Here is a 26,805-nt window from a genome sequence, read left to right as displayed (position 1 = left end):
GTTGAACTGCTAGTCTAACAACAATGATTTTAAATGTATTTTAAATATGTAAAATGATGAAAAAAATGATGGCCCTCATATAGTTGAAGTCCCAGGCTTTCTATTCAACCATTATGCCGAATTAAAACGCAAATATCTGCTTGTTGTGAATATCCATTAACATATTAGATAACACTGTAGTCTAATATTTAAAAAACAAATCTGCTACTTTTTATGTTTGTCAGCATCAACATACACCCACACATCACTTTATACTGTGAGATTGTAAATCTAGTCGGAAAGTCATTTGTCTGATTAAAAATAACCTGACAAAAATCCCACTACTTTTTATGTTCCTTCATAACCACTGGTTGGTACATGAAGACGCTGATAAAGGTGAAATATACAGTATAAGCCCCTTTCAGCCAGAGATAAAGTCCCCTTTTGTTTTCAGTGGGAATGATAGTCTGTATGCTGAACATTAAAGCTTCAAAGTTAATTTGAAGCATAAGTGAAATTTCATGAGGATGAATATGTAAGGAAAACTATTTGTAATATACAATTTAAATATATATATTTTTTACATTATTAAGACATAAATATGCCTAACTGATAAAAAAAACAATTATTAGTTTATTCTACCATAGGTAGTTAGGGAACAATCATATACTGGATTTTTACACTCAACATAAAAAGTAATACTTATATTCATGGAATTAAAACATTATGATCCGTTCCATTTATCTTTTGTCATCCAAGTTGAGCTTGAAACACAAAAAAAGGCCTTTGAACAACAAAAATGATTTGGTACAAAAATAGTTTATTAAAATCAATTTCCTATGGCTGAGAAGATATTATGTTCATGTCTTGTATCTTTAACAAACCATAGAAACATTTGTCAACTTTCAAAGCATGAGGGGTTAGAAAACGTTAAAGCAAAGGGCCTCTGCATTTCCTTACAAGTCAATTTCTTTCTTTTGAACAAACAAATCACAGATTATAAACAACGATTACCATTACACCGTCCAAATTGTGAGTTATGAAAGCATATTTACAGAAGTATTTCCCCGGCAACACTCTTCATTTCATCACTTGAGGTTTGCCCTTGGTGCCTCAAAGTTTAAGTTTTTGTGTTATAGAAAAAAAATTGTTGGGCAAGCAGAACACCAACATCAAATACAGTATGTCTTCAGTTAAACACACACCAAGTTCAAAATCTGTAGATTAAGCAATTTTTTTTAACACACACATTTCAGCCAAGGGGTCACTTTTTGTATCTTCATGTTGAGAAAAGAATAATGAAACTGTGTTTGACTGATGTACTTTATGAGAAAAATGAAAAGCTTTTTGGTCTGATCAAAGAGACACCTGAATTCTTGCTTTTTTTCCTTGTGTTCAGTACTCATTAATAATTATGTGTTGAATATTTCTATGATGGATCTAGAAAAGCTTCTACTATATTTTATCAACAGAAAAACAAAAAGTATTTACAAATTCAGGAAAAGATGCAACATTTACCATAAAAAAAAAAGATGAAAAATGAAATTCCCATTTTGTTGCTAGCGTTCTAAACTGTATCACATCTAAATATGATTCATTTCTTTTTACAAATGAGGTATACATTTTATTGTGCATACCAATATCTCTGTCTAAATCAATCAAACTGTTTAGCCCACTTTTAATGATCAAATTATTTTTGTGTATCAAGGACGATTTACTAGAATACACCATGACCTTTTCTCCTTTTCTGAATTTTTATTCATGTCAAATCCAAATTGTTTTTCTAAAATGCCTTTCTAACCAGAAGTAAAAAAATCTAGAGACATAAATGCCACTGTTATCTTTCAAGTTTTGAGCTTCCTCATAATTTGTGTTAACAATAGCTTTACAACCCAATAAGATGAAGACATGCAAACATAAAAAGCTGCTTTAAAGTGACATTTATGAGTACAGTATCACCAAAGAATGTGAACCACTCATAAACCACTAAATATTAATATAGTGACTGGAGTGTCAATGTATTTCACAAATAACTGGGTAATTCCTGTTATCACTCAAATATAACAAAGCCAATATTTTCTGACACATTGTGAGAATAAGCTGAGCTGTGTTGAAGGTTTAATAAAATATTTATCAAGTGAGAGGTTTTTAAGGACATTAGGTAATAACCTGTATATTTCCATGACAATGATTCATCAATTACTGCATCAAGAATACGTAAGAGTGAGGACACTTCTTCTAATTGTTCATGACATTAAGTGTGTTGCAATCAGAGAAGAGTTGAGATCCCAATTAACAGATATAAAGGTAGATAGATTTTGAAATAGAAACCAAGCAGTCTCCAGATGTTTGAAGGGTGGGGTTCTACAATTGCATTAAGGCCAATGAGTTGGGTCTCTTTGGCTCTCCACACACTATTTAATGCACCCAAGCTAAGCTTGTTCAGGTGTAATTGCTCTGTCCTACTCGGACAACAAACAGGCACTAGTACACTTCTGATACCCAAATCTGGTCTCAAAATCTCAGACCTATTGTTGCCATTTTAATTGTTTCACATGACTGGCTATGATATTGCAATTCAGAGCTGACAAAACAAAACAAACTGTGCCTCCATCTCAGCGGTTTGAGCAGTAATTCAGTGTTTGACATATTTAGGCAAACTAAAAAACATTAAATTGGACAATACTAACTTGTCGAGGAGTGCTTGCTATCACACAGATGAGGTTGGAAGTCAAATAAGGAATCATTTGTTCTCTCAATCTGCAAACGAACAAAGTAAAAACTTAAAAGCTGAGCTCAAATTAATCCCAGACGGACAGAGCTAAGTTAGCATGCAAAAGCTTCATTAATACTTAAAAGAGAAAAACTTGACAGCCAATTTTCAACTACAGACCACTTAGTGGTCATGTGTTTTTCGAGACACAGATGTAAAGCCAAATTTGATGGCCATAAGCCTATTACACTAGGGACGCACAGGACGTCTGAGCAGCGCGTGACGGCTGCCTCTCAATAGCTGCATCTTGTACTGTCACGGTGACCACACAGGCTGAGTGTCAGGTGCTGCTGCTGCTGCCGCCAGCTGTCACTTTAAATTGAGTCTTCTTTTATAATTGCCCTAGAGCTAAACGTTAGGTCTTGTTGACATTTTCATTTCTTAAGTTTGAGCCAAAAGTCTAGAACAGAAAGAGGGAGTTTTGGATTCGAAAGGTGGTAGGTAGGTAAAGGTGTTCAAACTGTAGGGATGTTGTCAATCTGATTCTCCACATACCATTTTTAGGGTATTTTGACTGAGAACCACAACTGTCTTGCCGTTACATTTGGTGAGCCTCCAGTTTCTCTAGTTTTTTTAGGCAAAGCAGCAGTGCATGAGCAACACCTAACCCACATTACAAACACACTGTGTTCGCTCTCACCTGTTGACGTACAGGCCAAAATGAAAAGCAGAAGTTTCTGCAACTGACATGCACTGCTCAGCTCGACATAGCATTGAGGGAACTAAGCATTTATGCGTGTTTGATAATGTCTGGGAAAAGTATGATTTAAAGAAATGTGTTAACTGTCCAGGAACTGTCAATTAATTGTTGGCTGGTTTAAAAAAAAAAAAAGTGGAAAACATGATTTTATATATTTCAGTGGTTTACAGCAGTCTCTGGCTGAAGGAGGAGTGACCTACTCTATGATGCTTCTTCCTGTTTTGTTTCTGTAGGCTCACTTTGAGCTGATGGTAAGGGCTCAGAGGGCTCAGAGGGCTCAGGCTCTCCAGCAGCACTAGTTACGTCCGAGGGAGGAGCTAAGAGTTCTGACTCTTCCTTCTTTTCAAGAGCTTCTTTTTCCACGGTAACTAAAGGAGTCAAAGAAGGTTGCTCTGTGCTGCTAGAGGTTTTGTCCATGTTTTCCAGTTTGGCCAATCGATCATCACTGTCCCAACGTGTGGTCCTTTCTCGACGTTCTGACCGCCTTGGCCTGTCCCCTTCTTTTCCTTCACCTCCTCTCCCTCTTTCTCGACTCCCTCCCTCAACCCTTCCCCGTTCTCCCCCTTCCCCTCTCCCTCGCTCCCTTTCCCCATCATCACTCCTTCCTCGTTCCCTGTCACTGTCCAGACTGCTTCTTTTCTCCCTCCAGTCTCGCCTGTCTCTGTCCCGGTCGCGGTCTCTGTCCCGATCTCGATCTCGATCTCGGTCTCGGTCTCTCTCCCATCCTCCACCACGGTTATCAGCTCCGTCTTCCTGCCAGCCTCCAAGCCTGTCCCTCCCATCCATTCTTTCACCTCCTCCACCTCTCCCTCCATCACCAAATGGACGCCTTCCACCTCCAAAACCTCGGTCCCTCTCTCTATCTCTGTCCCTATCCGGCTCGCGATCCCGGAATCCAGGCCTTTCTCCCCTGAATGGTCTGCCATCCATTTCTTCTGGCACCTCCATTCCACGGGGAGCCACTGGTCTGATGAAAGGAGGAGGGGGAGGACCTTGATGAGGAGGGCCATGCCCTTGTGGAGGAAAAGGAGCCCGCATATTGTGAGGGTGGAGGATCCCAAAGCCTCCTTTAGTTGGAGCGGGGTCATGGTGCATCATCTGAGGGTGTGGCCCTCTGGGCAGCATCTGCGGGGGCATAGGGGGCATGTTGGGATGAGGGGGTCGTGCTACATGAGGTGGTGGAAAACGTTGCATGTGTGCAGGTGGGAGAACAGGAGGACGCTGGAGTGGGATTATGCCAGGTCGTGCGCCCAGCAGACCAGTAGAGGGGGGTTGGATGTTCCCTGGAAGACCACCTGGGAGAACACCGATAGGTCCACCTATTTGATCACGTGTTAAAGAAACAAAAAATAGCTTTAATTATTAATTAAACTTTCTTTAAAGTCGAACAAAAGGGAGGTTTAATGGCTGAATTTAAGTAAAAGCCACTTTACATTTGGGAAGACAGAACAACAAACAAGAAAATATGACCGACCTATGGGTCCCAACTGGTTAAAGATGTTGGGGCCTTCCAGCCCCTCATCATTGTTTCTGTTGCTTAGACCTGCTGGGTCCAAATGCGGGTCTTCAGCTCCACCTTTGGAAGTAGGAGGGGGACCTAGAGGCATGGAACCTGGAGGAGGGAAACCTGGGAGAGAAGAAAGGAGTTAGGGTGTTGAACCAATTGATTAGGTTAAATCAAACTCTTGCTATAAAAGAGAACCTGTGTAAAAATCCAGTGAGAAATGGTTTAATAGCAGGTGTAGGAGGTGCTACCTGGAGGCATCTGCATGGGGTTGAAGCCAGGTCTAATGAATGGAGGAGGGGGAACGCCTGGGGGGAAGGAAGGTGGAGGCACACCTATAGGACCCTGATAGACAGGAGGCTGGAGAGGACCCACGCCAACCATTGGCTGCTGCATTGGAGGGACCTGAGAATTCATATATACAAGGGTTTATTGGAGAGGTCATAGAAGAAAACAGAAAAATCTTAGCAGTGACATACAGGAGTAAAGTGACTGCATAAATAAGCTACACTGGACACATCATTTGTACCAGTTGAAGAATTGTTGGTTTCACAAACAGTGAGATCACCACATCTCTTATTCTTAAAGTTGAATATACTAAAAATATCTTGCAGCCATTGTTTACCTGTCCAGGAAGAGCAGCTGGAGCAGCCGCAGGTAAGACTTGTGTCTCTTCAGGGTGCTGTGGCTCCGACCTGCCGTTGTGAGTCGGTTCCTCTGGAAGATCAAGAGTCTTCCTCACTGTAGTCCACTCTGAAAAGACAGATACCAGTCAGATTCAGTTAGGTGCATGAAGCCTTTTCTGCTTTAGCAAACAGTGTGACTAACTGGACGTCCAACATGCACTTTCTAAGCTATCAATGGACGTCGGATTTTGTTTGTGTGTCTGTTAAGAGTATTCACCTGTTGACAAAGTATCTGCATCCAGTATTCCTCCTTCTTTCAGCTCCTCAACCTGAGACTCTCTAATTTTAGACCAAGGTATGTAGGTGACACCTAGCTCCACATCCCAGTACTGTTTGAACTCAGGCTTTATGCCTTTGTTCAAAGCCCAAGCGATCTGGCAGAACAAACACAACCACTGATTACATTTCAAGTTCTTTTTTTTTTTTTTTTTTTTTAATCTACAAGCTTTTCTGATTAGTGATACTAAACAGATGAGTAGTTTGTTGCCTGCTCACCTTAATGGTTTTCTGGTTAACTTTGTGAGATCCTCTGCTAAGCTTCTGCAGAGCCCTGAAAGCATCCTGCCGATGTATCATGACAATATAGGCACAGCCACGCGGAGGGATCATCTAAACGGGAGAGGAAGACAAACACAGGGGGGGGGGGGGGATCAACAAGGAGATTGTTATTTTTGTTTAGTTAGTCCAGACTCAATCTCATGCCACCAGGGTCCTATTGAAAAAATGTTTAACATTTATGAAAGACTGAACAAAACTAGGTTTACATCAATACAAACAAATTAGAGGCTATGAGCTGTTATTGTAATGACTTACATGAGAAAGCCAATCATATTATTTCAAACACTGAAAATAAGTAATCGGATAAGGAGATGCAAAAATCATTGTCGGCCTTCTTACATTGATGGACTCAATCTGCCCAAACTCCTCCAGTAAACAGGCAACATCTTGCTGCTGTGTTCTTTTGTCCAACTGGCCCACCCAGAGAGTCGTACTGCAAACTGAAAAGGAATAACAATAGAGTTACATGAGCAAGAGCTTAGTAGTACAAAAGCATAATCGACAACTGGAATTGAAGGAAAGAAATGTATTTGAAAAACACGATGATTGAGAGTGATATTACACAATTACAAAAAGATTCTGTGCACAGCAAATAGACCACTTTTAGCTGAAGTTAATACAGTTAAAAAAAACAAAAAACATGATCACAAATAGACTATGACTCACTGCTAAGTGCTTCGCTTTTAGGTGGTGGAAGGCCTTTCTGCCGTCGCTCTCTCTCTTTCTCCCTCTCCCTGCGCTCCAGTGAGCGGGGCCGAGGGGAATGGTGCCGCCTGTCTTTTGAGCGTGACCGGGATCGTCTGTGTCTAGATCGCCGTGTGCGCGAGTTTGACCGTGACCGCCTTCGCTTTGGAGACCTAGAAAGAAAAACGCAAAACATTTCAGCTCATGATAGATATATGGCAAAAAAAAGGCAATGAGCATCTCTGCAAAAAATAAGGCAACGCATCGATACGTTTCCTGACACATCATGTATTAGTTCAGATTCTAACCTTGAGCCTGAGTGTGACCGTCGACCGTGTCTGCCATCTCTCATGGATGAATGGTCCATATCCAAGGACACATCCTGACATGGCACAGAATAGACATTTCTATGATTTGACTCATTCTATTATCTATTTAAATACTCAAACAACAGAACATATTTTAACTGGTGTTACCACTCTAGGATATGATTTAAATTTAACCAGAAAAATAAAAATGTACAAACTGTTTACTTTTCCTCTAATTAACTTTCCAAACACCATGTAGGATTTACATATCCTGCACCTGTTTTTAAGTCTACCTGTTGTTGCTGGGTTGCATTATGAGGAGGGAATAACCCTGGGAAGGCTGGAGGCCTATTAGAACCGAGGTGGGGCTGCCCTGGTAAAGTATGACCCATAGGAGGCATCATCACTGGAAAGCCTTGTCCTGGTAAACCATAGGCCTGGAGCTGGCCGTTTGGAGGAAGAGGAACCTGAGAAAGACAAATTGAATGAGTGCCAACTCTATTTCCTATAACATAAAATTAACTTTTAAAAGTTTACTATGTAATGATTTCAAAACTCCTTTTCTTAAAGGGACTGCCTTAAAAACGAGGAGATACTGAACTGTATACAGTTTGTACAATATATGCAAAGCTAACTTGCTAATAACATTAGCTTCAATAGCTTTAATAGGGAACTAAAATCAATGAGATGAAACAACAACCGAAGAATGAGTTACAACACCTTCAAAATCCTTAAATGTTTGTTTTTAAATACCTGTTGTGAGATATCTTGCGACATGTTCATCATTTGCGGTTGGAAGTGCTCCATGTGCTGCAGGAAGGCTGGAGACTGCTGCATGCTATAATGATAGAAATACACAGTCAGATTTTCACACAAAGTCAGTTTCAAAGCCGATGTAATCTATGATATAAATTCAAGGCTTACAAGGAGGGCTGAGATGAATTTTCATCCTTTTTTGTTTCTTCTCCAGCTTCTGGTTCATCGTCGTAGTCGAAGCGGTCCAAAAGTTTCTAAGAACGAGTCAGGTGATGATTGTTAAACATGCAAAAATGATAACATTAATGCCTGGCTTCTGGCATGTCAGAGTACATTTAGCTCTTTGGTTATTTGCACTTTAAAAATAAATGCTCAGCCACCTTGTCAAAGGCTGTTTTCTGCTGGGTGGATTGGGCAGGCGGGGGAGGTTGCGGGGCCACCATGCCCAGACCACTAGTGATGTTTTGGACCTGTGTTTGAATAGTATGAAGAGGAGGCTGAGTGTTGGTGTCAGGCTTCACTGGCTGCTGCTGAAATTTCTGGAGCATCTGTTGAAGCTTAAAGAGCGAAAGAAATGTCAGTAGCAGTAGTTAACTAGATGTGCAAAGAATAATAATACAAACCTAAAGATCGTGTGGATTGTGTTATGAACTACTACACTCACCTGCTGGCCGCGTGAGGACTGAAAGAGCTGCGCTACAGCAGCAAAGGGATCAGAGTTTTGCAGCTGAGCAGCAGGTGTCGTGGTGGAGTTTGCTGTTACCGCGGTAACTGGCTCTTTGGCTAAAGGTGGGGAAGAACCTAAGGGAAGAGACATGGCATTCATTTGTGTGAGCAGCAGCACAAGCAAAAATGCCTCAGTGACAATTCATCATATCATGTGCTAAATATGACGCAAATAAACACATTTCTTCTTTAAACACGCATTATTCTCAACTATGATCGAAACATGTAAAAGAAATACACTACTGCCTCGTATATTACCTGGCTCATCAGTGCCTATGCAGGCTGCAGCACTGCTAGATCCAGCTGCCATGTCCAGGAGAGGCTGGATAACCTCGATTCTGAACACGCCATTCTTCTGCCACAGGTTCAACACCCGCACAATCTTACTCTGCAAAGGAAAATGAAAAACTGAAGTAACCAAAATTGACATTTTCATTAATGTGAGCAAATTCCTTCCACCCTAATGTAGTATCATCTTACAGACTAAAACACTAAAAACAACAGCTGTATTTCATCAAAGAATTTGTTTTCCACATTTTTGGTTCTTACCCTATCCTCTACTGGGCAAAGGCAAAGGTTCTCAAAAGTTCCTGTAATGTTTTTGGTGAACCTTGGGCCAAACACATCCTTGTCTGATCCAAACTGATGCCTGGACTGCCGAACAATGGAGTCCACCACATACAGGCCAGCGACCTTATACTCTGGCTTACACTGGAGAGAGCAAAGAAGGAAACGGATATAAGATTTTCCATATAAGGTGCTGAGAAACTGCATGGTAAAAGCTGGATTTAGAGAAGGCTCATCTCACCTTTTTAATAAACTTCTCCACAATTTGGACCACATGTTTATAGAGCTGGGAAAGACAGGCACGTGAGGGTGTTATCATTTAGACATAGGTCTCACATTAAGGGATATCTTTCCTAGATGTGCTGAGTATGATTATCAAATAGATGTGCAGGAGTCCCTCTTACCTTCATAGCTTTGATTGCCGATTTGGTGATGGAGATCATCTTTGCCCGAGAGATCGGGGGCTTGGAGTCCATCAATGAAAATAACTGGAGAGGGAGAGAGAGAGATAATTTAACAGATGAGTAATTCAAATAACCAATGAAAATACAGATGTGAAGTGTTTAAATAGTTGCATTGCTTTTAATTTGATAAACAGCCAGATGTCCATATTCTTTATATTATCTGTAAACTAGTATAGCATGCTCACTGCACCTTAATCTGTATATTATAATCCTAAGAATACACTTATATTTATAGCATTTATTTATATTTATAGCATCCCATTAATCCAGCCATCCATATATACCTAATAATTCACTTTTTTTAGTCTACATCTGTACATTTTGTAATTACTGTACATAGCACAGACTCTTGCACTTTCTGCTTATTTGCACTTCTGGTGAGATGCCAAACCTCATTTCGTTACTCTATACTTGTATATGTGTAATGACAATAAAGTTGAATCTCATCTCATCTCATCTCAGATGTGAAAGTGGAAGAAATTTGAACAAAATAGATCTGAAAACCAGAAACATTGGGTGAAAGAACACATCTATTTTTAAAGGCGTATGATCCTTAAATGTTGAAAAAGTGTGTTTTAAGTTTTTTTTTTTTTAACTGATCATTAATTTGTAGCCACCATTGATAATCTATCAGGTTATTGATTGTAACATTGGGATTATGGACTTTTAGCATCAGGGAGATCTCTTAGCAAAAACAGTTCACTGCTGTGAAAAAAAGCAATTAATGTTTGAAGCTGAAATCTCCCTTTTCTACTGTAAAACCAGCAGGGTGTCCAAATTTACATCTGAGTCTGTACGATGACGTTTTCCAATGCCCACTCAGGTGTGAAGCTTGTTGGTTTAGAGGTGAGGCTTCAAAAAGGGTCAACACAGAGCAGCACAACATAAAATAGCATGCCAACCCTTTTTCTACAGAATGGTGCAAAGGTAGAATAAATCTATGCAAGTTTAGGAGGGTCTCTACCGAAGAAGAAAGTCACAGAGAAACTGGTGTGTAGTGCAATAATAATATGTTCCAATATGCATGTTAAGGACAAGCTTGATGATAAGAGAGGGACAAAATACATCAAAAACAGACCCGTGTTTTGACTGGACTCACAACAGTATCAACCATCATCCTTAAGGCCTACCAGTAACTAAACCAGACATCTTATAAGGAAACTCAGGAGGCTGTTTATAACCGAAGCAGCTAAGAATATTTATTTTACTATCTTACAGAGTGAGTAAAAGATACTATGAAAGATGTTAAGCATGCTCGCTGTGCGTTTGCAGGAGCATTAAAACCCAAACACAGATGTCTGTGTGTGTGTGTGTGTGTGTGTGTGTGTGTGTGTGACCATGCTACCCACAAGCTAACATCATCACAAGTGGAACTTTTTGTGCAGGGCTGCTGTAACTAACGTGACTCTGCCTGTGGCGTTTAGTTTAGATTGCTAGTAAGCGGGAAAAACATGATATAGCTGTTTCTGCTGCAACATTACGAGTGCTTGCATGTGAAGCTGGCCAGGTGAGATGGACAAGTCCAGCTAGCTAAAGGGCCCCGCTGCTCTGTCTTGCAGGGTTAGCTTCAGTGTATCACAGCACCCATGACCAGCATCCCCCCCCCCCAAACACAAAACTCGGTGTCTTAAGGGGTCTCTCTTACCTCGTGGTTGAAGGCGTTAACGGCGTCCATGATTGCCCAACGCTGCGGGCCGTACCCCGAAAACCTCCCGATTTTCCCCACGCTTATAGCGACGTTAAGTCAAGGAAAGGTGTCGGTTCAACATGTCCGCTCTCCAGGTTGCTAGCCGACAGATAGCTTAGCATAGTTAGCATTCGGGTCGGCGGGGCACGGCAAAGCATGATGGGATTCAGTGTTGTTGTTGCAGGTCTTGTCCACTGGATGGCGGCGTGCTGTTTAAAACCCAAACATGTGCAGAGAGAGTAGAACTGAGAAAAAAATGACTTTAAAGTATTTTATGTTCTCCAGCCAAATGAGTTGCAGGCAGAATATTAGAAATGTGGAAATTCTTTGTCTTTTTAATCATCATCATCATCATCAACAACTTTTATTATTAGACTCAAGGTCCATTTTAAAAGACATACAATACAAAAAAATAGACAACACACATATACATTAGAATAAAAACATTCCCGCCTCTTATAAAAGGCACTTATACCAATGTCTCCAAAGGTATGAATGGTATTTTTTATTATTATTATTATTATTATTATTTATTTATTTATTTATTTATTTATTTTCACATTATATTCTATTTTACTGTATATATGTGTATTAGTAATTTGAGTGTTATTGCATGGCCTTGCGGAACAGTCCTTACATTTCACAGCACATCTGTATGAGCATTTTTTATTTTTTTATTTTATTTTATTTTTTTATTCTTTTTTATTTTTCACATTATATTCTGTTTTACTGTATATATGTGTATTAGTAATTTGAGTGTTATTGCACGGCCTTGCGGAACAGTCCTTACATTTCACAGCACATCTGTATGAGCATGTGACAAATAAAAATCTTGAATCTTGAATCTTGAATCTGGTAGCGTACTGCACTATAACTTGGGTTCGACAAGCAGCATTATAATTACATTCTTTGAGTCATTCAAGCGACCGATAAATCTGTACATAAGGTTCCTCAGTAGAGCTTGTAAGGTGTTAACTCCTGCATTCACAAATAGCTCACTTGCACTACTCCACCTTGGCTTTTTAATTAAGATCCTAAAACAATCATTATCAGTAAGCAACCTGAAGTCTGTGCATACTTGATTTTTTTTTAATGAGGTTATTAATGTTCATAAAAAATCTTTAGCTCAAACATGACCTTTGACCCTGTTTGGAAGTTGAGGTACTCTGCCTTTGCATTGCCTGTACAATAATAACGGGGTCATGCCAAGGACAAAAGGCATTAACTTCCATTTGATACTGTATTTCACTTGGTTGCTTTGTTAAATAACACAACCAACACTATTTCTTTGCTACACTTTAGTCAAGCTACTGTGTGTGTGTCAGAAGTGCTTGATGACTGATATTAAAACAAAGGCACTTTGTTTACCTTAACTCCACTGCAGTGAAACAGTAACTTCACTTTGATCCGCAGTAAAACAAAGGCAGAAGACCTTAACTCAGTTTGAATATTCCTGAATGCTGCAGTTCAAAGACCCTGATGAGTGAAGTTAAAGCACTCTGCCTTGGTTTCTCGAGGGCTTTTGGAAGTTAAGGCAAATACAACTGACTATTTTCTCAAAAAAAAACAACACATTTGACTCAAGATATCTGTCCACATAATAAAGCACATCTGTAATATTCCCAAAATGACAAAAACTCATTTTTGAAAAAACTGAAGTTACTGCCTTTTGCCTTTGTAGGGCAGTATGGTCTTGTGGTTCCTCTGATTCCAGGTGCAGGTTCAACTGCTTCAGGGGGTTCTCAACTATCTGCCAGCTAAAATGCAATACTAATACAACTGCTGCTGCCAAGTTACTACATTACCCAACATTAGACCATGAAAACAAACTAAGAATCCAAATCAATGTTGTTTGTCAAGTATGTTGACACAAAAAATGAATTAAACTACATTACTCTCATGAACAAATTGACACAGGCTTCTAGTTAAAAACTGAATTCACAAAAGTGAAGGAAAGTTAATTTAAACATTACAATTATGCCTGACAAAGATTTTTGTTTTAACATGCACAGTGGATTGTTTTGTACTTCACCTGCACAATGATTTGGTTTTAACCCAACTGTTCCTGAGTTCATGGTGCTCCAGCTGCAAGATCTCTAGTAAACAACTTTAACAATAAGCAGATAAATTGTTCCTCCATGGAGGTCTTGGCCTATATTACTTTGTAAGGCCAATAAAAAGTAACATAGGCTACATTCCTCTTGTCAGTATATTAAGATATTTTTAGTATAAATGCTGAAAATAAAACTTATAAATAAAAAACTGTATTTTAGGCTTTATCTCCATGGGGATGTTTCTTTGGCACGGCTTTCACAAAAACATTTATGAAACAACTTCAATTCAGACAAAGTAATTTAACAAATTCATTAGTGCAGGTAGAGGTTGTTGTTTATTATCAAGCTCTGAATCCTGCATGTTGAACTGTAAGATCACTCATTTCTTAAGGCGATGACACTGTATTTTCTTGTAATACAAAAAAACTCCAATAGATGGTGGTCTTCATACACTTTTGGTACAATGTCTGTGCGTCTGGTTTAGTGTCTAGAAAGCATGGTCCAGTGGGCAAGCCAAGCTGTATTTGTGGATGTCTTTTCCACCCTTCTAGGAATCCATACAAAGAGGGAACAAACACCACACACCTGTATAATAATAATAATAATAATAATAATAATAATAATAATAATAATTCAATCTGACACAGTAACTTAAATACATACTGTCTCATAAAACACTGCAGATTTGAATCAACACCCTCCGATGCATTTTAAAATTGTAACATATGTATTGTTTATTTCAGGGCTGTTCTGTTGAAAGTCATGTTAACAGGTGATTTTTATGTTGCCCAATAGGAAATTAAAACATATAATATAATCATATCAGGTCAGACTAACCTGACCTGAGGCCAAACACAGGAAGATAGATTTGTCTCCATCTGTTGCCCCTCCCTATAGGTGTCCTCCTTTGAGTGATGAACACCATATTAATTAGGCCAGTGAACACCTCAATGAATGGGGAGGGGGGCATTGCTCTTTTGTTTGTCCCTGGTGTACTGGAGTACAACTTTCCTCTGTTGGCAGAACTCCAAGTTCAGCAACAATATGACAAAATAAAAAAATAAAACATGGCAATAGTTTCATGGTAATGCTTGTTAAATGGTACTGTCAATTCATCTCACAGAGAGGCTTTATTGTGGATATTTATTACCACTATAGAAATGTACACCTACTGCGTCTATGCTACCAGTGTAACAGGCGGTGTGGTTCCGCGTGGTGCACATGTGGTGGGAGTATTTTGGGGTCTTTAACGCACCAGCAAACCTGACAATCATATAACAGCGTAGACAAACAGAAACAATATTACAGGAACAAATGATGTCGATTTTGTGAATATGTACATTGACACTGTTGCTGTCTCTCTCTCTTCAGGCTGTAAATGTATTCTTTGTTCATGGCTGTGTACAATGTGAGCGCAGTCAGCGCACCATGCGAAGCAGTGGTACCGGGTGGGGTTGTGTCCCCCCCCCCTTGTTCTCTCACATGCGCTCCGCCCGCCGGCTCTGATTGGATTGAAAATTACCCCCGCTACATCCGAAGGACTGCGTGTGAGAATGTTTTTTTTTTTTTTTTTTCCTCCCATCCTCACTGTAAGAAACGCCCCCCCCGCCTCAGATGGCCGGCAAAGTCAGTTCAAACTGCAAAACACGCTGCCTGCGTTCAGACAAACCAGGAGACGTTCATGTGTGGAGAAGAAGGGACGCTTGCCTCACAGCTTACCTCTGACTGAGCCAGCGCTTTTTTCACAAGACAACTCTTTAAGACAGGTTGCGTCAGGTGCTCACTTCCAATGATTGAGTGTGTCATATTTTCTGTGTCATTTAAGTCTAAGCTGGAACACTTATCAAGACTTTGTCTCGGAACCTGCTGAGTGCGCACCCTGGATGCTTTGGGTGAACAGGTGGTGCGCGCTCCGGTTCCCTTAATTTGCTATTAGGGGCGAGACTCAGGCAGAGCGGAGTTGACGCACTGTACCGGACTTTAAGCATTTAATACCTGGCTCTAAGCTGGGCGAGGGGGACGAGCTGTGTAAGGTTCCCTCCCTTGTTAAAAGGGAAACAAAATTGCCAAGGGGAGCTGTGATGCCAGTAGCAGACAGCGACATGGTAGTTGACAACAGCCACGCGTTGTACGAGGGGAAAACCCCGAATAACAACGCCGTGAATGACAACATCACCTCGGCCTCCCTGAGCAGTCCCGCCGCGGACATTCTCAAGAACTTTTACCACACCAAGCGGGTCGGGAACTATCTGATCGGACGGAAGCTGGGAGAAGGATCGTTCGCCAAAGTTAGAGAAGGTCTCCACGCTATGACTGGGGAAAAGGTGAGAAATGCAACAATTTATCAACTTGTGTTTTTACGCATGAATACTACTTTTTTTCTTCTTTTTTTTTCAGGCTGTCACTCGGCATTGTTAAAATGCATTTTGTGATCAGACATTTTAATTCAGTGGGCTAGCCTAACTATGATGGCTTACACTTGTAATTTTTCAAATCAACACTCGCAAAAACTGAATTTTTCCATCTTTTTTTTTTTCTTTTTCTGATTGTGATATCAGAAATATTAATGGCATGCATCAAGGTGTCTGAGATCATTTTTAAAATGTCATTTTAATGGGTAATGTCAGCTGTCACTATAGCTTCATTGTTCCACGTGCAACGAGAAAAACACCCAGCCCTTATTAGTGTAGACAGTTTAGTTATAGGCTATTTTATACTTTGCATCTAATCAGCTCTTAGCTCTCCCTGAGAAAGTGATCAGCCTTGTTTGCATTTAGAGGCTTTGCTAATGAGCTCATGCGGCACCAGCTGTTGAACCATGCTTTACGCGCAGCAGGAATTGTTTTCTAGCCAACCTCTAGTGACAATATTTACTCTTTGTATGTGTGGGTAAGATAGATAGAAAGCTTCCTGTATTTTTTTTCTTCCAGCATGTGTTGTTGGGCTATTGGGTAAGCTTTGCTGAACCGCTGCTTTGTTTGCTGCTGCTGCTGCTGCTGGGGGGTGATCTCATTGCTCTGGGCGCGCAAGCCTGTGATAGGGACCGGGAAGAAAATTGCCCGGCCTATGAGAGAGCTTAGCTGCTACTTGCATATGAAATCGTGTCGTTGATAAATGGGCTCTAGTCTCATTAGAATTCTGCCAGTGCAGGGCTTTGAAATGGGCTTCCATTGGCCACTGGTTGCCTTTGTCTCTTCAGGCTTCTGGAGGAGCAGGCAGGCAATTTGCATTTATTCTTAAACATGTACCCCCCCCCCCCCCTTTTTTTTTTCTGTATGTATTTCCTACACATGGGCCTCGATTTGTTATGTACAAGATAAGATGTGCCACTCAAAATGAATGATTAGCATATTATAGCATATTTTACACTAGCTTGCCTTGTAGCCCACTCACATTCTTTGAGCAGGGTAGAAAAAAGCCCATCTCCCCTTGCCTCACTGTCTTTGTTGAGGATGATGCAAACACTGGCAATCACACAACCGCATCACATGCTCTCTTGCTCTCTAGACACTCTCTCTCTCTCTCTCTCTCATTCAGTGTAACACAGGGTCCAACAGGCGTTGTAAGGGCGGGGGCGGGGGCTTAAATAATTTGCTTTATTCAAGCAAAAGGGTAGTCAGGGGGGAAGGAGATCCTTTTTTAGCATCATTAGAAAGTCATAGTGGATACTTGAGTGTGTGTGTGTGTGGGTAGTGGCAGGGGGCTTGAAAGTGAGGAGAGGTGAGGTGATGCTGTCATGGTCAAAGGGGGGGGGGGTGGCTACTGAGGTCATATGCATGTGTTTTTGATGTCTGTAACCCACTTTCCCCTCTATTCTTCCCCCCCCCCACCTCCGCCCTTTTCTGTCTGAGGGGCGCATGATAAACAACTCAATCCCCCCCAGAATCCCCCCTGGCTGGGCACACCCCTCCCCCCTCATATACCCTCAACCCACCCCCCACCCTACTCATATAGACTAGCCTACTGTAAATACAGTGCCCCATCCCCCCATACATACCCCACACCCCATTTCTTATCCTTACTGCCTGGCGTAAACAGGGGACGCCTATAACTGTACTGTGGCACACACACACACACACACACACAAACAGGTTTAATTGGCAGCTGTAAAAAAGGCTTTTAGAGGTGAATCAATTATCAGAGATGAAAGGACAAAAGTAAAATAGAAAGACGAGCTGAAGGACAGAAGAAAGAACACACACATAAACACGCGACCACTGTGGCCCCTTACCATTTCATTAATGGATATGGTTATTAGTTTCTCCGGCCGTGCCTTTCCATGTCTGCGGGCTCTCCTTGAGATGATTTGCTGTGAATGGTAGCCATGCTCTTGAACTCCGTCTAGACCGAGATACAAGGAGACTGGCAAAGGATGAAATAGAATTTATGGGGGACGTTATTGAATGTAATTAGCTACAAAGTGTTTGTCACAGAGGTAAAGGACATGTTGAGTCTTTTATGAGCAGCCTGTGCAGGTTTTTTATCTCCGTTTAGACAAGGACAGAGAGGAGCATGCAGCAGATGAATTAAACACCGAAAAAAGTTCAGACAAGCAATCTGCTCTCCTAACTCTGTTGAATCTTCAGGTTCTTATTCATCCTCCCACATTCTCTCTCCTACATTTGTCACCCCTCCACATGTGTGTTCAGCTGCAACTACACTATGTGGCAAATGGAGGGAATACTTTGAGTCCATTTGGCCATCCATGGCGCCTTCTTAACAGCTAGGGTAACATTTGCTTTTCCTCCTAGTTTATGATGGTTCATTAACCCCTCAAACACACACACACACACACACACACACACACACACACACACACACACACACACACACACACACACACGTCCCCTCCTCCAGCCTTAGGGCCCTATAGCGCCTGGGTTGCCCCACATTATGGAGCAGCTGTGAGGAAGAGGGTAGTGTCGAGTTATACACCCTCGATGGAAACTGAGAAGCTCATCACCTGTTACACTACAACTCTCTGAAAAACTTCCTCCGAAACACGGCAGTGCATGGGAATTTTTTTCAAAATCTAGCTTATCCTTATCAATGCTTTGTTAAATTTCCCCAGGTGGCCGTGAAGGTGATTGACAAGCGGAAGGCCAAAAAGGACTCATATGTGACCAAGAACCTGCGCAGGGAGGGCCACATCCAGCAGATGATCCGCCACCCCAACATCACCCAGCTGCTGGACATCCTGGAGACGGAGAACAGCTACTACCTGGTGATGGAGCTGTGTCCTGGTGGGAACCTCATGAACTGCATCTATGACAAGAAACGCCTGGACGAGAGGGAGACCCAGAAATACATACGGCAGTTGGTGCTGGCCGTTGAGCACCTGCACAGAGCCGGCGTTGTGCACAGGTAAAAACAAGAACACTCAAGATTAAGACAGGCACACGCACAAAACATATTGAAAGTTTCTAACTTTGCTTGTTTTTTTTTCGGGTTAGAGCGGCTGACTTTAAGATTTTAGAGTCAGTTATGATCCTCTTTCTCAAAGTGCTTGTTGTATACATTACTGCAAATCCACAAAAATCAAAACGCCTGTCTGCTGTCACTAACCACACTGTCATGATTTAAACAATTTCCAATGCATCCGTGAAGAATATCTTAAAAAATAAATAAGATTAAAAAAAAGATTTATGAATAAGTTCTATTTCTATGCCCTCTGCACATTTATGAGCCATCCCAGGGCATTTCTCGTACAAATAGTGTTACATAGTATGTTTGAAGTGATGTAAGAAAATCCCATAAACTGCATCTCTAAATCGGATTTCACAAAGCACTTTATTCATTTCTTTGTGACTCAGAGCCTGGGAACTAAGTTTCCATCATGGTGAGATGGCCTGTGAAGATAACTGTATAACAGGATTTCTAAGGCCAAGGAGGGATCTGGAGGCACACAAAAGAGCTTGAAAATCAGCCAGTGTGACCCACATTGGGAGGGGTGAATGTGTAGGGGCTTGCAGTCAGTGGGGGGGGGGGGGGGGTGACCTCTCATTGCATTGTATGAAGATCGAGGCTTAGTTAAGTTATCTAATGTAAATACTAACGCTGTGCAGGCACTGACCCTTCACTTTTTCCCCCCTTTTGTCTCAGGGATCTGAAGATAGAAAACCTCCTGTTGGATGAGCAGGACAACATCAAGCTCATAGGTAACTCAAGAACTCTTCCATTTGACATTCTTTCATTCGTTTGAATTAACTTTTAAAAAAATCTACACGTCCCTCAGCAAAAAACAAGATTAGCAGTTAATAATTAAAACATTATTTTTATTCCAGTATTACTTTAAGTAGAAATAAAAAGATTTTCTCAGCTGGAGTTGGACATGCAGTGTCCCACATGTGGTGAGGGGTTAAGAGCAATTAAATATCCTGTTAAAACCTTTACGAGCTCTCACCATAGTGCTAATCTGCTTCTGTTTGTGTGTGTAACGCTTTGACAAGTCGACTAATTAAACGCGTAGGCTGAAAAGGCAACAATAAACAACACAGAAACAACACTCACCCCACTGCTCCTGCCTTTCAGATTTTGGCCTCAGTAACTGCGCCGGCATCTTGGGATACTCAGACCCCTTCAGCACCCAGTGTGGAAGTCCCGCCTATGCTGCTCCAGAGCTGCTCTCCAGGAAAAAGTACGGGCCGAAGGTGGATGTCTGGTCCATGTGAGTATATTGTCGTTCTTTGGGGGGTAGTACATTTTTAGAAATACAGATATATAAATGTATTGATTTTATGAGCTGGCACTAAAGTGCATGTTTTAATCTTCCAGTGGTGTGAACATGTACGCGATGTTGACCGGAACTCTCCCGTTCACCGTGGAGCCCTTCAGTCTCCGAGCTCTGCACCAGAAAATGGTGGACAAGGAGATGAACCCTCTACCTCCCTCTCTCTCCACAGGTAAATACACAAAGCACAACTTGCACACCTCTGTGCAGGTGAATCAAATATTCCTTTGTGGAGAAGAAAAAAAATCTATGAACTTGCTAACCTGGGCATAGCACACTACCGTGCCAACTTTAATACTTGCACAACAGTCTAAGTTTCCCTTAGGGTACAAACGATATATTTTTGAAGAGTTGATGTACATTTGGAACGCAACCAAGATGAAATTAGGGTTATGATGACATGTTACTGAATGCAAAGCTTGACAACCGTTATAATGCAATGACAAGCTTTTTTGTCTGCCAAGACAGAGGCTAAAGTTAAATTCAAATCTATAGATTAAAAGATATCCATGCTGAAAAGGATTATACAAAATAAAACCGGTTATGTTGAGAAAGAGGTTAAAGCTAACAAGCGTTATTGAAGCAAGACAAGATATCACTTGTTTTCTGGGGTTCCAGAATTTTATAAGAAGCTCTTTAATACTGACATTTAAAATCCTCTCATTAAAAACTCTTCATACGACATCCTATCCACCTAGGAAGCAAACTTTTAAAATTTAAGTTTAAATGTTTTTTGTTTTTTTTGTTTTTTTATACAAAGAAATGATCAGTCCTACGATTCTAACAAAGTAATAACTCTTTGTTGAGAAGCATTTTAAAGATCAGCCTGGTGGCTTCAGGAAAATAACATACAGAACAACCACCGCACTTACCTTAAACAACAAAATATACAGAAATGGTTTTATTTCAAGGATTTGATGGTTTAAGGATTTAAAAAAAAAAAAAAAATTTAAAGATTATTTTTTGGGGCTTTTTGTGCCTTTAAATGAGAGATATGACAGTGGATAGAGTCGGAAATCAGGGAGAGAGAGTGGGGAATGACATGCGAGAAAGACTATAGCCTCCATACATGGGGCGCACGCACTAACCACTGCGCCACCAGCCCCTGGTTTAAGGAGTTAAAGATTTTTACTCAACATAAGAGTTCAAAATGCATACAGGAAATAATTGGCAGAGTACTGTATGATGTAACAATTTTACCAACGAAACTGCCAGCTTGTTTGTTCATAATTGCGTGTAGGTTTTACGTAACGTTTCCAGTGAAGTCGCTGGCACGACACCAAAAGATTCTTTGTTGACAGAATTTCTCATGAAGTCTGTGGTGTGGTTGATAATTGACAATAGTAGAGGAAGCTGAAATTAGAGTTTGACATTGTATAGACCAAGAGGAGTCAGTGTTGTGAGAATGATACATTGTGGGTCTGAAGTCAAGGCTGAATAAAGGACTCATGTACTTTACACAGTTCTCCCAGCTTTATGTTCTCTTCGTTTAAAAAAACGACAGTTATTCCTGGTAATTCTGAAGAAATTACCATTTTCTCTGTCATTGTATATAAATCATTATCATATTCGATGACATCATCATTGTTATATATAAATTATGATAATATATTTTTTATCTATTTATTGCAAGACAGACAAAAGACAAAAAAGAGAGACTGAACAGGAGCAGAACACAAGAGAAACAAGTGAATCAGTGAATCAGTGAGCATTGAGTATCAGCCAAATTCAACATGTCAGGGTAGCTTGGTGTGTGTCAACATGTTTTGATTTAGATTTATAAATAAGACAAGTATATCAGTCCCATAGTGATTTGAACTACAGTGCTAGGGCAATAGTTATAAGACACAGCGTGAGGAAACAAGTCGGGGGAAAAATAGCACAGGTGCGTATGCACTTCACCAGAACTGGTGACGCTCATACCTTACGCTTCTCCTGAGCGTGTTGCTGTCATGCTCACTTAACTCAGTTATGTAAGCAACTGCTAATCTAGTTATCAACAAAAATCTGTCATCTCATCTGTGTTAGGTAATATAAAAAAGAAGCTCATAATTTGGGGTAGGGCCAAGTTTGTGGTCAGTGGGTACATGAACCGACAAAGGCGATTGTGTAATTCCTACATCTGCTCCAACTTCTCTTTCAAAAAATAAAAACGGTTGAGTGGTGTGTGAGGTAGCCGTGTAATCAGGCAATCATTTATGTTGGGTCACACAACTGTCAAACAAAAATAGCAGACGCTAGATAATTATATGTATCAGTGCTTGGCAACTATTTTCTTTATCTAACAAATAAATACTGGCAACGTATGAATATGTACTCTCCCTCCCTCTGTCTCAGCTGCCATCTGTCTACTGAAGAAGCTTCTCGAGCCGGATCCAAACAAGCGTCCCAATATCCACCAGGTTATGGCAGATTCCTGGCTACAGCTTGCCAACAAGAACACAGGAGCACCGTACCTCAACAGGTAGACTCTAAAAGTTGATTGTATTATACAGGAGTAGGTCGTCTAATTTAGCTAAATTTGACTGTCAACAAAAAAAAAAAACATTTTGACATTACATTCAAAACATTACGATGAACAATGTTCTCTTTCTGTTAAGGATCCACATTGAGGAAATAAACCACACTGTGTTGCTGCATATGACGGAGAAGATGGGCTACAAGCACAGCGAGGTGCTGAGCGCCGTCCTAACCAACCGCGCCTGTCACACTCTGGCTGTCTACTTTCTCCTCAACAAGAAAATGAAGAGACTCTCCAAAGAGTACAGGGTATGTTGATCCTAGCTAACATTCACGATAAGAGAGCGTAAAGGACACAATCTGAACACTAACACAAAGTTAATCTGGAAGTCCAGAGTATTCTTTAATGACACCTCGATTAATTTTGTGTTCCAAGGAAGTTTACAAGAGATAATAGTAATAATAATAAGATGATAATTCTGGTTATACATTAACAGCTTTTGTAAAACGCTGAGGCCTGCTGTAATGGGCTGTTTTGCTTTTGTGTTAAGGAGATGCAGTTCCAGGAGAAAAAGAAAGGAGAAAAGCAGAAGAGCGAATACTTCCAGACGCAGTGGAGGAAGCACGTCGACAAGCTCACCATTCCCCCCAAGCAGACACCCGTCTACCTGGCAGTCAGCAAGGGGCCGAGCAAGGAGAAGAAGCACCGAACAGGTGAGGAGTAATTTAGTGACGGGCAATAAAAAGATGCAGTGCATTTTGTTCCAAACATCCCCACTCATTTTATGTATTTTATTTACTTTTGTCCATACAGGGTAGGTTGACTGAGCATGCATGTTCTTGCACGGCGTCCAGCCTGTTTCACACTAATGTACTGTAGTTATCCAGTCATCCATCCGACCATCCATCCATCCGTCCATCCAACCATCCATCCAACCCCACCTTCCATCTGTCCAATGTTTGTCTGTCCACCCACCCTTCCATCTGAGAGGAAACACCTTGGACAAGTTGCAAATCATTTGTTGGGCAATTTTAATTTCAACTTGCATATTAGAAATCGGATGAAATTATGCAGAAATTAGAAGTTAGTATTAAACATTTTTGGTAGGAACTCAGCAGTATTTATTATTAAATTGAGTTCTTTCAAACTATGCCCGAGTGACAGGGAGCTGGATTCTGACAGATCACACCCAATGCAGAAGAGCTCACAAGGGGACAAACAGGGACACGGGCAAATCTAAGGTCACAGCCCCTTCCTCTCTCCTTAGTTACCCATAGCCTGTTTCAGATGCAGCATGTTGGGACAGGCCGGTCTTCATGACTTTAAAAAGTAGAACAGAATGTTCTTATAGCTTTACACTTTCTTGTTACATGCTCTCACGATTATTATGTCTGTGGGGAGTTATGTTAACACTGACATGACATAAAGAATCTGTACATGAAGGCAGGTACTTAGCCAAACTTGTTCTGGAGCGTCTTAACCTTTCATTCAGTTGTGTCTGGAACCAGTTGAGCAAAAAAAAACTGACAACTTTGACAGACATAAAAGTGAAGAATTTTAGAAATGCTAATCAACTTCTTGTTTCCCCCTCAGGTCTACTGCGAGCTATTACTGGAGGCCATCGTAATTCCCCTCTTGCACCACCTGGCACTGTCGCATCCTCCTCGATGGAATATCTCGAGATCCATCCGCTCTTTCCAAACACCCCTCAGCAGCGGAGACGCTTGGCCACCCTCCCACAAGTCAACACAAGCCCAGAACACAACATACCTGCTCCACCGGCACCATCGCCGATTGGCATGCACTCCTTCGGCTCCCTCTCCAAAGCGGAGAAAATCGAAGACACCCCCGCTTCACCCTGGTACAAGCTAACCAACGGTACTCTCTCCCCACCCCGTCACGTTTCTGCCTTCCAGCCTGACTCCTCTTACCTGAAGAAGGCCACGATCCCTAGTCCTCCTGTCCTCATCGTAAACCCACAGCCCAAGAAAAGCGTCTCCTCGGATTGGTGTGGATCCTCCGACACAAGCGGTAGCCCCCCCAGCACCATAGGAAGCCCACCAGGGAGCTCAGCGTTTAGCCCTCCAAAGTCCGCCTTTAGTCCCCTCAACCCCACCTCAGCTTTCAGCCCACCTTCCAATAACAGCAGCAGCAGCGATCCCGACAGCCCAACGCACCGTAGCAAGTTCCCATCTATGGGGATCGGACAGATCTTAAAAAAGAAGGTTCAGCTGCAGCCGTTCAGCTTCCGACCAGAACAGGTTGTGGAGGAGGTGGTGTCCCCGCCTCCCTACCCCATGCAGACTCTCCTCTGTGCTTCAGGTGCACTCAAGACCCTCTGCTGAGGGATACAGGACACAAGAAAATAGAAAAAGAAAGACTCAAGGCCCCTTCCAACCATGTTGGAGAGGTCTTCCAGAGCGGCCTTTTGAACTGTGAACTGTCCCTTTATTGTAACTGAGCCACTTTTCATGATGGACTTTAGCATTCAAAACAAATAAAAAGAATAACAAAAGGGGTAAAGAATTGAATTTCTTGTGTTACCGCTCTGATTGTGTAAGAGGTGGTGACATTAAGACGACGAGAGTTTGAAACAGACCCCTGAGGTATTACATATCCTCACTGTGTCCTAGATGCAGAGTGGACATGGGACATCATGTAATATGGGCCTTGCCGACAATGTGTAAAAACTCACACACACACACACACCCACACAAAACACTGTATTATAAACTCTTACGTAACATTGCTGTAACTGGTTACTAATTGAGCCGCAGACTGATTCACACCAGCTAACAGACCCCAACCCTGACCCTGACTACATGTCTAAATGTTTTGTGTATGTAGAAAACTCTAAAGAAAGTCATTGACTTCCAGCCAGCTGGCACTGTATCCTCAACGCTGACTGGAATGACGAAGCGCACTGCACTATTCTAAAAAAAAGAAAACCAAAACCTATAGGAACAACGGTGTTTACCATCTTTTACCTCACTGCATTATTCATACACTTATGTAGAAAAGCAGTCGACTGCGACATGCTTGTGTGGATTTTGCCACAGTGTAGCGAAGTGTGAGTGTTAGTGCCATTAGACATCAACACAGTGAATTAGAAGTAGTTACCAAGAATAGAGTCATGATCTCACTTTTTATAGTGTTCTCAATAAAACACCACTCAACACTGGAAATAATTCACAGCTATAACTTTTTATACACGAGGGTTACATCACCTTTATGACCTACAGGGAAACTGTAGAAGTCTTACTAAGGGAGGATATGCCGGTTTATAGAGGAAAAAAAAGATAAAGATAAAAAAAAAAAAAAAAAAAGCATCGAAAGCCTTATGAAACTGATCGACCTCGCAAGTAGCTGAGGGCAAGAAGGTGCAAAGAAGTGCTACCAGGATTACACCCATGAAGATAATTCACTTCCTATTGTCTTAATGCTGTAGTTTGTGCAATAGTCTTAAATGTTAACTGCAATGACGAGTATTTGCCAAGAGCTCTCTGTGCTTGTAAATAACGGTGTGACTCCTGTTTTACTGTCATGTACGCCGTCCTGTACAAAAGGGATTCTCACATGTTTGTTGAACTGATTTCTTTTTTTTTTTTCTTCGTTTAGTGGCTTCTTAAAAACTATTTGACCGTAGGCACCTACAGGCACACGAGGCTCCTCACTGTTAAGAAAACTGTAGAATCTCTTCCTGGCCAAAACGAAAAGTTGCATGCAATGTCTCACGAGTCGAAATTGTAACTACTGTGAACATTTGAAATGTTCTGTCTTTGTACCTTTTTTCTGGTTGATTATGAGATTGATACAGATTGGGGGGAGGGTCTTTTGTAAGATTTTGTAATGGATGGTTTTGTTTGAGTGTCAAGAGATTTCTATGCTGTACAAAGTATTTTAAATATTTATACTGAATCCATTATGTGTCTGTCTGCTCCTTCAAACGCACCTGTCTGGCTACATTTCTCCCCACGTCATGTGCTTTTGAACACATGCCATGAACTTCAACTTTTTATTCGCCGACGTATTACTGAATTAAATTACATAAATTACCATCATTAAGTAAACAAACCCACAGTAATCCACAGAATTTCACATTCTGGTTAATGTGTGTTAAATTTCAACAGAGCTGCAGGCGTATCATTTATTCCTAGAGCTTTCAGCT

General features: G+C 41.1%; 2 protein-coding genes across 2 annotated transcripts; one reads left to right on the top strand and one right to left on the bottom strand.

Moving 5' to 3' along the window:
- Window positions 1-779: 779 nt before the first annotated feature.
- On the bottom strand, window positions 780-11,524 carry scaf4a (SR-related CTD-associated factor 4a). Its single transcript, XM_020639860.3, has 19 exons — window positions 11,351-11,524; window positions 9,646-9,729; window positions 9,483-9,527; window positions 9,224-9,385; window positions 8,933-9,062; window positions 8,613-8,749; window positions 8,329-8,505; window positions 8,117-8,202; window positions 7,946-8,030; window positions 7,486-7,659; window positions 7,193-7,266; window positions 6,867-7,057; window positions 6,540-6,640; window positions 6,138-6,251; window positions 5,860-6,016; window positions 5,582-5,709; window positions 5,208-5,361; window positions 4,927-5,079; window positions 780-4,771 (listed from the first exon to the last, which is right to left on the bottom strand). The coding sequence occupies exons 1-19, from the start codon at window positions 11,378-11,380 to the stop codon at window positions 3,654-3,656; spliced, it is 3,300 nt and encodes a 1,099-aa protein (XP_020495516.2). The 5' UTR covers window positions 11,381-11,524; the 3' UTR covers window positions 780-3,653.
- A 3,543-nt stretch (window positions 11,525-15,067) lies between these two features.
- hunk (hormonally up-regulated Neu-associated kinase) lies at window positions 15,068-26,555 on the top strand. The gene is made up of 9 exons (XM_020639857.3): window positions 15,068-15,770; window positions 18,518-18,810; window positions 19,549-19,604; window positions 19,978-20,113; window positions 20,221-20,348; window positions 22,514-22,640; window positions 22,777-22,945; window positions 23,188-23,350; window positions 24,231-26,555. The coding sequence occupies exons 1-9, from the start codon at window positions 15,528-15,530 to the stop codon at window positions 24,980-24,982; spliced, it is 2,067 nt and encodes a 688-aa protein (XP_020495513.1). The 5' UTR covers window positions 15,068-15,527; the 3' UTR covers window positions 24,983-26,555.
- Window positions 26,556-26,805: the final 250 nt, after the last annotated feature.

Source organism: Labrus bergylta, chromosome 14 (genome assembly GCF_963930695.1).
Source record: "Labrus bergylta chromosome 14, fLabBer1.1, whole genome shotgun sequence".
Lineage (NCBI taxonomy): Eukaryota > Metazoa > Chordata > Actinopteri > Labriformes > Labridae > Labrus > Labrus bergylta.
This window is presented reverse-complemented; position numbering and strand designations above follow the sequence as displayed.